The 12,301-nt window shown below is 41.0% G+C and overlaps 1 protein-coding gene across 2 annotated transcripts in view; it reads right to left on the bottom strand.

Annotated features, from left to right (window-relative positions):
* The window catches only part of slc9a7 (solute carrier family 9 member 7), a 31,723-nt gene extending 19,992 nt beyond the window's left edge, over positions 1 to 11,731 (bottom strand). The window contains exons 1-7 of one of the 2 annotated variants that reach the window (XM_078259822.1): positions 11,343 to 11,731; positions 7,475 to 7,677; positions 7,310 to 7,387; positions 2,579 to 2,655; positions 1,894 to 2,006; positions 802 to 907; positions 239 to 380 (exon numbers count right to left, since the gene is read on the bottom strand). In XM_078259822.1, coding sequence (XP_078115948.1) covers positions 239 to 380; positions 802 to 907; positions 1,894 to 2,006; positions 2,579 to 2,655; positions 7,310 to 7,387; positions 7,475 to 7,677; positions 11,343 to 11,622 — 999 coding nt within the window. In that variant the 5' untranslated portion in view covers positions 11,623 to 11,731. The remainder of the gene's footprint in view (positions 1 to 238; positions 381 to 801; positions 908 to 1,893; positions 2,007 to 2,578; positions 2,656 to 7,309; positions 7,388 to 7,474; positions 7,678 to 11,342) is intronic. The other variant, XM_078259823.1, reaches the window with a different exon arrangement.
* Positions 11,732 to 12,301: the final 570 nt, after the last annotated feature.

Here is a 12,301-nt window from a genome sequence, read left to right as displayed (position 1 = left end):
TGGTGTTTAGTAAATCTATCGCTGTATTCTTCCTCTTTATATAGACTTTTTTTTCCTACCAAAAATTATTTGCACTGGTTAGGGGGTACATGGCTTAAAAAAGTGTTCAAAGGGGGAACATTATTGAAAAAAGCTTGAGAACCACTGCTATAAACACACCTGTTGTTGCACGAAACTTGAATCAATCTAGACTTTCTATATGTATTATTACTTCAAAGTAAGTATCAGAGAAGGATATGAGAGCGGTGACGACGCCTGTGGCTGCACCCATCACAAAGGAGCCGCTGAAAATACCCAGGAAAACCCCCACTGACTTGAAGAAGGCTGAGGCATCAAACATGTGTGTGTTTGCTCCACTGGGCTGGTAGGCCACAATAGACCTGAAATACAAAAACAAAAAGACATGGTGTGGCAGGTATTTTCAGTACTTGTCATGAATATACCAATTTTCCAACAATGTCTTGAATTGATTCACACATTTTGGCTCTTTTTTGGAAAATAATTTATATGCCAATTTGTTTACATTTCTACCAACATGGAATCCAATTGTTCCTAAAAAAAAACTAATATTAGGTGATTTGTAATCTTCCAGTAGAGGGAGGCAGAGTGCTGTCTGTCTGTCACAAAGGATCAGTGATGCAAAGCGGTGCTGCTCTGTCTCACACTTCAGTGTTGAATTTCAACATCAGAAGGGAAAAGGAGTTAAGAAACCATGCAGGGAGAGACCTTTACCTGGCGTAGAAGGAGGAAAAATGTTTAGTTTCCCAGACGTAGGTTTGATAAGGCAGAAATTTGACTTACGAGGAAAGCACAATGGCCACTGCGTCATTCATAACACTTTCTCCAAACAGCAGAGCGTACAGATCCCCATCTGCGTGGAGCTCATTGAAGATGGCCAACACCGTCACTACACACAGCGATGAATGATGGGAAAAGCATTCAGACATCATCTTAGTTAATACCAGGGCTGTGCAATTAATCTAATTTAAATAGCGATTTCGGCCCCTAATGATCACAAAAACAATGTAATCATGAAAAACCATTATTTTGCACATTACGTTTTGCAAGTAAACTCTTATTTTTTTGGGGGGGCCTGGGTTTGATTCCAACCTGTGGCCCTTTGCTGCATGTCCTCCCCCCTCTCTGTTCCCTCTTTGCTGTCTACAGCTGTCCTATCAATTAAAAGGCATTAAAGCCATTAAAATTAAATTCTTATTTTGTGTTGTGTTGAATGAGGCACACTTCCGCCCGTCCCAAAAGCTAAACTCACTCAGGACAGCTTAGACATGAAAGGGGAGGGCGCCTGTGTGGCTCACCTGGTAGAGCATGCAGATCAGTCCTCGAGGCAGCGGTCGCAGGTTTGGTTACGACCTTTGCTGCATGTCATCCCCCTTCTTTCTCTCTATCCCCTTTCATGTCTAAAGCTGTCCCGTCAGAAATAAAGGCCTAAAAAATGCCCAAAAAATAAAATAATCTTAGACATGAAAGGGGAGAGAGAGAGAAGTGGGATGACATGCAGCAAAGGTCGGAACCAAACCCGTGGCTGCTGCGGTTAGGACTGAGCCTCTGTATATGGGGGCGCGCTCTACCAGGTGAGCTACCCAGGTAGCCTGAATATTGTTTTTATATTATTTATTTTAAGGGGAATTAAAATAGTTCAAATGGTAAAAGATTTTTTTACTTTTGATTTGTTTAACTGTTTTTTTAAGTTCAATAAATGCAACATCTTTCCAAAAGTCAATGAGTAATCTTGTTAAATAATGTGATTTCAATATTGGCCAAAATAATTGTGATTAGGATTTTTTTCCATAATTGAGCAGCCCTAATTTATATATATACAGCCATAAACTGCAACAACACAAAACGGTGGCTGAGTGGTGGCATGTGTCGTACCTGGATCTGTGGCCGAGATGATGGCACCAAAGAAAAGGCAGTCGGTGTAGTAGAACTTGTCAGTTAGCTGTCCGACCACTTGCATCAGTTTGACCACACCGTACATCAGATTCCTGAAGACCAAAGTCCAGGTGAGAGGAGAACATTATGGATCAAACAACAGTTAATAACAGCAGGATTTAGGCCTGTAACAATTATAACATAATTGTCAATTTTTTTTACATATTTATTTAATATGTAATTAATTCAATTAATTGCTAACATTAGCTAAGGTCTTAAGGGGTATGACTGGTAATTGTTGCTTTTGCTTAGATATGCCAAATTGTAATTATATAAGTGAATATTGGTTGGACTATATATTTTTAGGATTATTTTAATGGTTAGTTGTTGGCCCTTGACCCCATATGTTTACTTCATTAGGCTGTGTATTTGTGTTACTACATTATCTGGGTCACATAACAGTGATAGGACCAAAAGATGTATCCTGGAATCCATTTGAAACTTTAATTTGTTTAAAAAAGTAATAAATAAATAATATATATATTTTTTTTTATTTGACTGAAAAAGACACTGATATCGTTAATCACAATTATTTCTGAGACACTTAATTGTGCAGCAACATTTTGAATTGTTACAGCTCCAGCAGGATTTGATCATTAAGTCCCTGACATCTCATAAAACTCACCCAATAACAAAACATGAGATGGCAGTCCCAAGAAACGCATAGGTTATGATGGAGCCCAGATTCCTGAAGAAGTGTCTCTGGAAAAAGGAAACAAGGAGAATAAGATAAGGAAAGTTTAACAAAAACATGTACAAAGTTAGTATTACAAAAGTATTACACACTCAATTTATTTAACTTTCCTTATACAAGACAAATGTCTTTCAACACTTAAGGATTCAACAAACGCTTCAGGTCAGCAACGGTAACTCCCCATCAAACAAGGCTAGAAACACAAAAACATGTTCAGCTGTTTGACTTAGTTAGGACAGAGAGGAAGAATCAATAGTGTGTATTTATGTTCAGGATTTACATGACAGCTCCCTGCCTGTGGCAGCACGGTTAGATGACACACAGCTAATTATGCCAAAATTTGCACATCAGTTGCAACCCGGTGTGTTTTGCTACACTGATCTAAAGCAGATGATTAACTAAATCCACACGTTTACTACCAAAAAGGCACACAAACGGAGCCATGCTCTGCAACTTTCTCTCTCTAAAGCTGTTACCACTGTGCTCAAAATTAACTCCCCCTGCAACAGATGATTAAAAAAAAACAGGCCTTCTTTTCCTAGGCTTCCTCTTTCCTGGAGCCAGTTATTTGACTCAGCAAATTCCTTCTCGAAACACAATTTCCCTAGAAAAACAAAAAACCCTGTCAATATATACTTTTGCAGTATAAACTGTCACAGAAAGATTCTAGATCACTGGAAATTGAACTCCTTTGTTTTTGAGACTGTTGGTCGGACAAAACAAACCATGTGATGTCATCTTTGGCATTTTCCGTATTTTGGTATATTTTAAGGTACTAATAGATTCATTCATTTGTAATGGCATTAATCATTTGATGCAGCCCTATGGTACATATAAACTCATCGGCCACTTTATTGCTAGTACCGGGTTGGAACCCCTTTTGCCTTCAGAACTGCTTTAATTCTTCATGGCATAGAATCAAAAAGTTGCAGGAAACATTGCTCAAAGACTTTGGTCCATATTTACATGATAGCATCACGCAGTTGCAGCAGATTTGTCAGCTGCGCATCTATGATGCAAATTTCCCGCTCCACCACATCTCAAAGGTGGTCTACTGGATTGAGATCTGGTGACTGTGGAGGCCATTTGAGTTCAGTGAACTCTTTGTCACGTTCAAGAAACCGGTTGGAGATGATTTTAGAATTTTGGCATATTTCTGCTGGAAGTAGCCTTTAGAAGTTGGGTACACTGTGGTCATAAAGAGATTAGTCTCTCTTTTTTCTTTTCTTTTATTTATTTTTTATTTAACCTTTATTTAACCAGGTAGGCCATTAAGAACAGGTTCTCATTTGCAACGGCGACCTGGCCAAGAAAAGCGTAGGCAAGAAGTACAAGAATACAGAATACAATATGCTACATAAAGTGCAGAATAAGTGGGCATTACAAATGCCGGCATGTAGTGAGGTGTAAGTAAGTCGATGGATATGCAATATACATGAACAGAGAGTCTATATCACTGCTGAGATGGTGTAAAGAGTTGATGGTGTAAAGAGTAGTGGACTCTAGACTAGTGGTCTAGTTAGTGAAGTAAATCAGTTATAACACAATGTATATGAATAGACAGTCTAGATAAATGCTGAGGTGTAGTGAAGAGTCAATATACAGTTAGTGCAGGTTGTGGTCTATTAAGTGATGTAGATCAGTAATAACACAGTAAGCAGTAATCAGTCTATATAAATGCTGAATGTAGAGAAGAGACAATATACAGTTAGTGCAAATGGTGGTCTAGGTAGTAATGTATATCAGTAATAACACAGTATAAAAGAATAGACAGACTATATAAATGCTGAAATGTAGTAAAGAGTCAATATACAGTTAGTGCAGATTGTGGACTAGATAGCGAAGTAGATCAGTAGATGTGCAAAAATTGTGCGACAACAAAGGTGGGAAGAAATAACAGTTGAGCATACTAGCAGGTGAATAGTGCAAAATAGCGTAACAAATATGATAGCAATGCAGGTGTGGATGTGCATCTGTGCAACTATTCAATGGGGCATGACAGAGATAATGGAGTAAGGGTGTGCAAAAACAGTGGAAGAAAGACGGGGAACAGTTAGCACGTACAGTGATCGGACAGGAGCACAGGCAGACGTGCTTTGAAGGCAGTTAGTGGGATAAGAGTTTTGAGTTTCAGGGTTTTTTGTAGTTCATTCCAGTTATTTGCAGCTGAGAACTGGAAGGAGTGGCGGCCAAAGGAGGTGTGGGTTTTTGGAGTGACCAAGGAGATGTAACTGTTTGAGCGAAGGCTGCGGGTGGGTGAAGCTATAGTGACCAGTGAGCGTAGGTACAGCGGGGCTTTGCCTAGCACGGACTTGTAAATGAGTTGGTACCAGTGGGTTAGGCGTCGAGTGTGTAACGAGGGCCAGCCAATTAAAGCATGGAGTTTGCAGTGGTGGGTGTTATAAGGGGCTCTGGTCACAAAATGTATGGCACTGTGATAGAGAACATCCAATGTTTTCAGGAGAGAGTTTGAGGCAGTTCTGTAAATAACATCACTGAAATTGAGAATTGGTAAGATTGGCATTTTCACCAAAGTGAGTTTGGCAGCGTGAGGAGGTCCTGTTGCGGAATAGAAAATCAATCCTGGACTTAACTTTAGATTGAAGGTGTTTTATGTGTTGCTGGAAGGAGAGGGAGCTGTCTAACCAGACACCTAGGTATTTGTACTATGTCACATTTTCTAATTCCAGTCCATTGAGCGTGGTGAGGCTGATCGGATGGGCTGGGGTAGGCAGTGATTGATTGAAAAGCATGAACTTGGTTTTGCCGGAGTTTAGAAGTAATTGGAGGTTTCGGACGGAGTGCTGTATAGCGTAGAAGCTCTCCTGAAGATTTGATAGCACATTATCTAATGAGGGGCCGGATGTGTACAGGATGGTGTCGTCTGCATAGAGGTGGATTTGTGAGGGCCCAGCAGCAAGAGCTACGTCATTTGATGTAAAGGGAAAAAAGTGTCGGCCCGAGAATCGAACCTTGTGGCACCCTCATGAAGACAGCCATAGGTCCAGACAACAGGCCCTCAGATTTAACGCACTGGACCCTATCAGAAAAGTAGATTGTTGAGTCTGTTGATGAGAATATGATGCCTTGGACAGATCAATGTAAACGGCTGCACAGTAATGCTTTTTGTCAATGGCGACTGTGATGTTGTTTATGACCTTGAGGGTGGCTGTGGTGCAGCCGTGAACAGCTTTGCCAGACCCTCCTCCAAAGCGCATTGAAGGAGGGTCCGGCTACTCCACATAGCATTCGGGGATGGGAGGAAAACATGCTCTGATTTAATGGCTAAATCAGAATCGTCATGGACGGCGCTGAACTCCGCACAGAGCCACTGCAAAATAGTTGTGCAACAGAAAACTCAGATTGGACAGATAGTCTAGCTAGCTGTTTGGCTTTACCCTGCAGAGATCTGAGGAACAGTTAACCATAGTCCTCACAAATCCAACAAATTAAAAATTCCAACACAAAGAAAGCGGAAGGAAACAGAAAATACATGCATCCGGCGGAATTTCCTGCAGCACCGGAGCAATCCTGGAAGTGGAACGTCAAGGATATAGACTATAAAGGGATGGACATGTTCAGCAACAATACTCAGGTAGTACTAATATGAATAGATTAATCTATAATGGCATTAAAGGTCCCATGGCATAACAATTTCACTTTATGAGGTTTTTTAACCTTTAATATGAGTTCCCCCAGCCTGCCTATGGTCCCCCAGTGGCTAGAAATGGTGATAGGTGTAAACCGAGCCCTGGGTATCCTGCTCTGCCATTGAGAAAATGAAAGCTCAGATGAGCCAATCTGGAATCTTCCCTTTATTATGGGGTACTTTCATGGGGTACTTTCCATAAAATCACCAACCAGTATCCTGGATCCATGAAATAACTAGCCTTTAAAAATAAAAATCTGCTTGCCTCTATGGGAATTTAACATAGGGGTGTGCTTACTTATGCCCCCTGTATTTTAAGGAAGAACATTTATTTATTTAATTACGATACATTATTTATTCACAAAGAAAATTGGTGTCCTTAAAGATTGGATTTATCCTCATTTTTTGAATTAAGGCATTAAGATCAATTTCCTAGAGATGATTTTTTCTTCGTGAACGCCCTCACTATAACAACATAGATCAGATGTCACCAGCAGATGCAAACACATTTCACTCTATTATTTCAATGATCGGGGCACTAAAGCACCTGTACTAGCGAGCTACAGTACAACCCACAATTCTCATACATAAAAAAGTACCACCTGCTGTAGTTCACACACTGTAAACATGGTGATGAATTAAAAATTCACAAAGCCATCCCAAGAATTCCCCAATTACAACAAAGCTGTTGCACTTTAACAATCGAAAGCAGAAGCTGCTCACGTTGTCAGCGTCAGCCGTTTTTTATTTGCCAGTACAAAAGCCAGAGAGGAAATGAAAGACATCTGCTCTGGACTTCCCCTCAATAGAGCCACTTATGTTCAGTAACCACTGAACGCTCTCTGTGTGGGCAATGAGGTTTATTCTTAGTTTACCATCTATCCAATGAGACAGCAGTTTATGGTTAGCAGATATGCCCACCTGGCCCACAACAACAACAGCATCATCTCTTGTTACTGTGGATCATACAAATTCAGCCTCACAAATCCTGAATTTGACATGCCGCACCTCACCTTCTTTAGACTGTACCCAGCGTGGAAAATAATTGGAGGCAGCAATATGTTGAAGAATACTTCAGGGTCAAATGTCACCTGGAAAAGATGAGAAATCAAACGAGTTAACAGGGTAAATCTGTCTAAATCAGGACTGAGGAATGACAGTTTCTTTCTAACTTTTACCTTGCGCAGCATATCATTCTGCTCCACATTGTGAATCTCTCTGGAGTTGATTTCGCCTTTGAGGGTGTACTCAAAAAACTTGCCGCTGACATTAAGCAGTAGGGTGCTGACAGGTCCTTCCTTCAGCAAGCAGCTCGGGGGTGTCTTGTTGTGGTAGCTGGTGGCAGGGATGCCATATCGCAGAATCACACCTACCAGCAAACCTTAGGGAATCAGAGGAGAGAATCTTAAGTGAGACAAAAGAAATTCGTAAAATGTATGGCTTTAGACATGTTGTCATAGGTATAGCCTCAGCTCATGCAAGTGATAAATAACCTAAAATAAGAAGTGTGCTATTAATGAAATTTTGATCGCGATTCTGGCTCCTAACGATCACAAAAACAATGTAATCAAGAAAAACGATTATTTTGCACATTTTGTTTTGCATGTAAACTCTTATTTTGTGTTATGTTCTGAAGGGGAATTCAAAAAGTTAAACAGGTAAGATTAGATTAGATTCCATTTAAGCAGTATTAAGGGAAATGTCAGAGTTCAAGGTGTTTTCACTGTTGATTTAACAGTTTCACTGTTTTAAACAGCTTTTTCACGGTTTAAAATGAGTGTGATTATGATTATTTGCATAATTGAGCAGCCCTACCTAAAATGACCCAAACGCCACCAAAATAAAACTCATCCAGCCAATTGCTCAACGTTAGATCATTTCCCAGGTGCGCCTGCTTTACAAGCCCCCGGGATCAGGCAGTGACACACAGAGAGCAGCAGAGCAGAGGACGAAAAATGGGGAGATGGTAAGCAGAAGCTTGTGGGGAGAGCTAAAGCCAGGAAGAAAGGAACAAGGCAGGCAGTTAGAGGACATACATCCTCTGCCAGCACTGCGCTCACTTCCTACCAGAGGAGCTTAACCTCATACATCACACTCTGGCTTCGACCTAACCCACAGACACATATACAGACACAGAAACACAAAAATAGGGTTGACGTTGACCGATTCTTGAAAATTAAACCGCCAGTCTCAATTTCCTCCTAAAAATACTTCACAAAGTTTGGGTTCTTTCCAGCTGCTATAGTGGGAGGTTTGTATTTATTATTTAAACTAGGAAGTACCATAAAAGGTAGTCTAGGTAAGAGATCTCATCGTGGATGTTGATGGGTGCCCATCCTCTGAGGGCCGCAACCTTGGTGTAATCCTGGACTCCACCCTCTCTTTCCATACTCACATCAAATCTATCACCAAATCAGCCTTTTTCATCTCAAAAACATCTCCAGACTCTACCATCACTCTCTGACTCCGTGGCAGAAACCCTCATTCATGCTTTTATTACCTCCCGTTTGGACTACTGCAATGGAGTCCTGTCATGGGTCCCCAGCAAAACCCTAGACAGGCTCCAGTATGTCCAAAACTCTAGGGTCCTCACCCACACCAAGACCTGGCAGCACATCACCCCAACCCTCATCCACCGTCACTGGCTCCCAATTAAGTCCCGCATCACAAAATCCTCCTTCTCACCTACAAATCCCTCCATGCCCTGGCCCTACAGTACCTCTCCAACCTCCTCCATCCTCCCCAAAACCTGCGGTCCACAGACGCTGGCTTGCTCTCCATTCCCCACACCAGACTCTGCACCTTCGGAGACAGAGCCTTTAGTATTGCAGCCCCATCCCTCTGGAACACCCTCCCTGCAGATATCCAAAATGCTACATCCCTGGACATTTTAAAAAAACTCCTGAAACACCACCTGTTCACCACAGCCTACAACCTCCTTTAGCTTAGCCACAGTAATTCTGTAAAGTGTCCTTGGGTTTCTTGAAAGGCGCTATATAAATAAAAGTTATTATTATTATTTTTTATTATTATTATTATTATTATTATTATTATTATTATTATTATTATTATATCCTTGATGTTCCACTTCCGGGATAGCTCCATTGCCGCTGGAAAATCTGCCCGATGTCCCTCATTTAGGCCGGATATCCGTCCCCTTCCTCTGTCTCTGTGTTGGCGTTCTAACCTCCAGTGGATTTGTGAGGACTATGGTTAACTGCTCCTCAGATCTCTGCAGGGTAAATCCAGACAGCTAGCTAGACTATCTGTCCAATCTGAGTTTTCTGTTGCACGACTAAAACTACTTTTGAACGTACACATGTTCCACCAAAACAAGATCCTTCTTAGCATATTTGGCAGTGGCACTGCAGCTTTTCTCCTCCAGCGCGCTTTGGAGGAGGGTCTGGCAAAGCGAGACTACATAAAAAGGTAAATGAGCATTTGATAAGATGCCTGTCCTGCATGTTCATCCTTTAAATGGACACCAAAAACATATCTCAACGTATTCTGAATCACTGATTTGTCTTGATTGCCATGCCCCAACAACCAACTGAATATACCAACTGCAAACACAAGGTTTCCTGTAGCCTTTGCTCTTTATATAGCAAATCAATATTGGGACAAGGTTTCCACTTGGCAGCACTTTTATACCAGTGATTGTCCAAAAAACACAGTGTGCTCTAACATGATGTACATTTTAACTTAATCATATCAAACTGAGTTAACCAAAATAATATTTCTAAAAGGATGGGAGTTTTAACCACTCAACACAGATAATGATATACGTTTAATATACTAATTCCACATGTGTATTAATGTGTATAACACATATTTTCTTTTTAAGCATCAAAAAACAAATCAAAGTCTATCTTCTTAATGTGACATCTGTGGTTAATAAGTGACATTTGTAGCACTGACTGACTGAGATCATTCTGATAAACTATGATGAAAAAAATAAATACAGTTGAGGTTCTGAGACATTATTACTGAAATAGTTCAGTTCAGCATTACCCGGCACACATTGTGACAGTAATCGCTGACTCTGGTCATGTTATTGCATCATGTAGTCAGATGATAAAAGACAGACTTTGTTTTTCTTTGTATGTGCCACCCTTCTGCTGCTAGTTAAGTATACTGACCACTGCTTGGGCTATGTAGCATTGTGGTCTATTCAGTGAACATTCTGCACTCATGTGGATGAATGATAGGAATAAACAAAAAACTCACTGGCACAGAAATAGGCCTACATGCAGACATCAGATGATGACTATGATTACTGAATCCCCCCCACCGGGGATCAATAAAGTAGACTGATGAATGTGATAAACTTTTGTTACCTTTAATTGTGTAGCCTTTTACAACCAAAGACCAAGGAAACCCTTTCTTTTTAAATGCATGATGATGTTGGTTAGATATACAGTAGTATTGTATTGAATGGAGAGTGAGTACATATGCAAAACATGTCTTTTATATATTTTTCTTTCATATCATGTGTACCCTCTTTCCCCCATTGTCCTGTTAATTGCTTTGAAAGCTTGAAGATGTATCAAATATTTTAAATTAAAAAAACATAGTGGTTGTATTAAGCATTTCAAGAGGATACCCTAACAACAACAACTGCATAAGATATTTTATATCTTATTGATATCATAGGAGATAAACCAATAGGCTGTAGGTCTAGTATTCGCTGTAATCTAATGTATTAGCCTACGGATTCCCAGTCAGTCAAGGATAAAGCTGCACATGCAGTAGCCAGCCTAGTGAAGAAAAGACGAGGCTGAGCAACCGACAGACAGCACCTTCTAGAAATTAGCACTGGCCCAGCCAATTAGGAGCTATGTGAGCTGGTGGAAATGCGGAGGCGCCACAGTGCATCTGTTCAGCTTTAAACCATCTCTGAATCTTCAGCTAGGCTTTATCTGCTCGCCGCACACCCACCAGGGAGACTGACTAATCATGCAAAGCCTGCGGGAAGGAGGTCGTGGCGGTAGGCTAGTTGTGAAGGAGAGAGTGTACGTGTTTGTGTATTCAACATATGAGCCTCACCGTAAATCATTGCCAGTCCGGTTTCGTGAAGAAAACGGACCCGTCTGTGCTTAAAGAGCCATATGGTGAGAATCGTTAAGGTCAGCAGTAAAATGAATGTCAGCAAATTAACACTGTCCTGTCGGTGACTTTCCTCAGCCTCCTTCTCGGTGGTAAGCTCTTCCATTCCGCCATCCTCCGCCTTCAGTCCTGACACCGCGCTCAGTAATATCCAAACGGGCATCATGGTGTCCAGTGCGGCGAAGGCTCCGCTCCGCTTCGGTTGTCGGAGAGCGTCCATGGTGCAGGATGCTGCTGCTGTTGCTGCTGCTGCTGACAGTACACCGCCTCTATGCCATGTCACTGCTGGAAGGTAGTCTACAAACAGCTGAGCCGACTGGGAATACAATCCAGTGTTCGTAGACCGTATACTGGCGAGTTCAACCTTTTAAAGGTACACTGCACGATGTGAAAAGTCGAGGAAGCCGCTCCGGAGACTGCGCTGCCCTTGTGGAGGAGACCAAATCACAGCCTCCAAGTCGGCCGATTTCAAGCTGCTAAATCATTGTTCTGAGACTTTTTTATTTTATTTTTATATAATCAAAGTTTTTATTGTTTTTCCATGTGAGAAACACACCACATTTAACAACATGTAACAGCACTAAACACACACTATTCAGCAATCTGGGCACGAAAGACATAAAAACAACAACAATTCACAATTAAAACACATAGGCCTACACATAAATAATAAGTAAAATAGGAAAACAAAAAAATAAGATGGGGCGGTGGCTGAGATCGAATTAGGCTTGATAATAATATTAATTATGATGCTCTAGTCAGTTCAAATTGAATAAAATGCAGGAAATGAGATCAGACCTGGTAGAATTTACCCCTTCCATCATTCAGTCTTGCAATAAGATCTTCAAATGAGGCTGTGTCTGTCATTAACTTCAGCCTGTCTGTAAAACTAGGCCTTA

Source organism: Sander vitreus, chromosome 9 (genome assembly GCF_031162955.1).
Source record: "Sander vitreus isolate 19-12246 chromosome 9, sanVit1, whole genome shotgun sequence".
In the NCBI taxonomy this organism is placed as follows: domain Eukaryota; kingdom Metazoa; phylum Chordata; class Actinopteri; order Perciformes; family Percidae; genus Sander; species Sander vitreus.
This window is presented reverse-complemented; position numbering and strand designations above follow the sequence as displayed.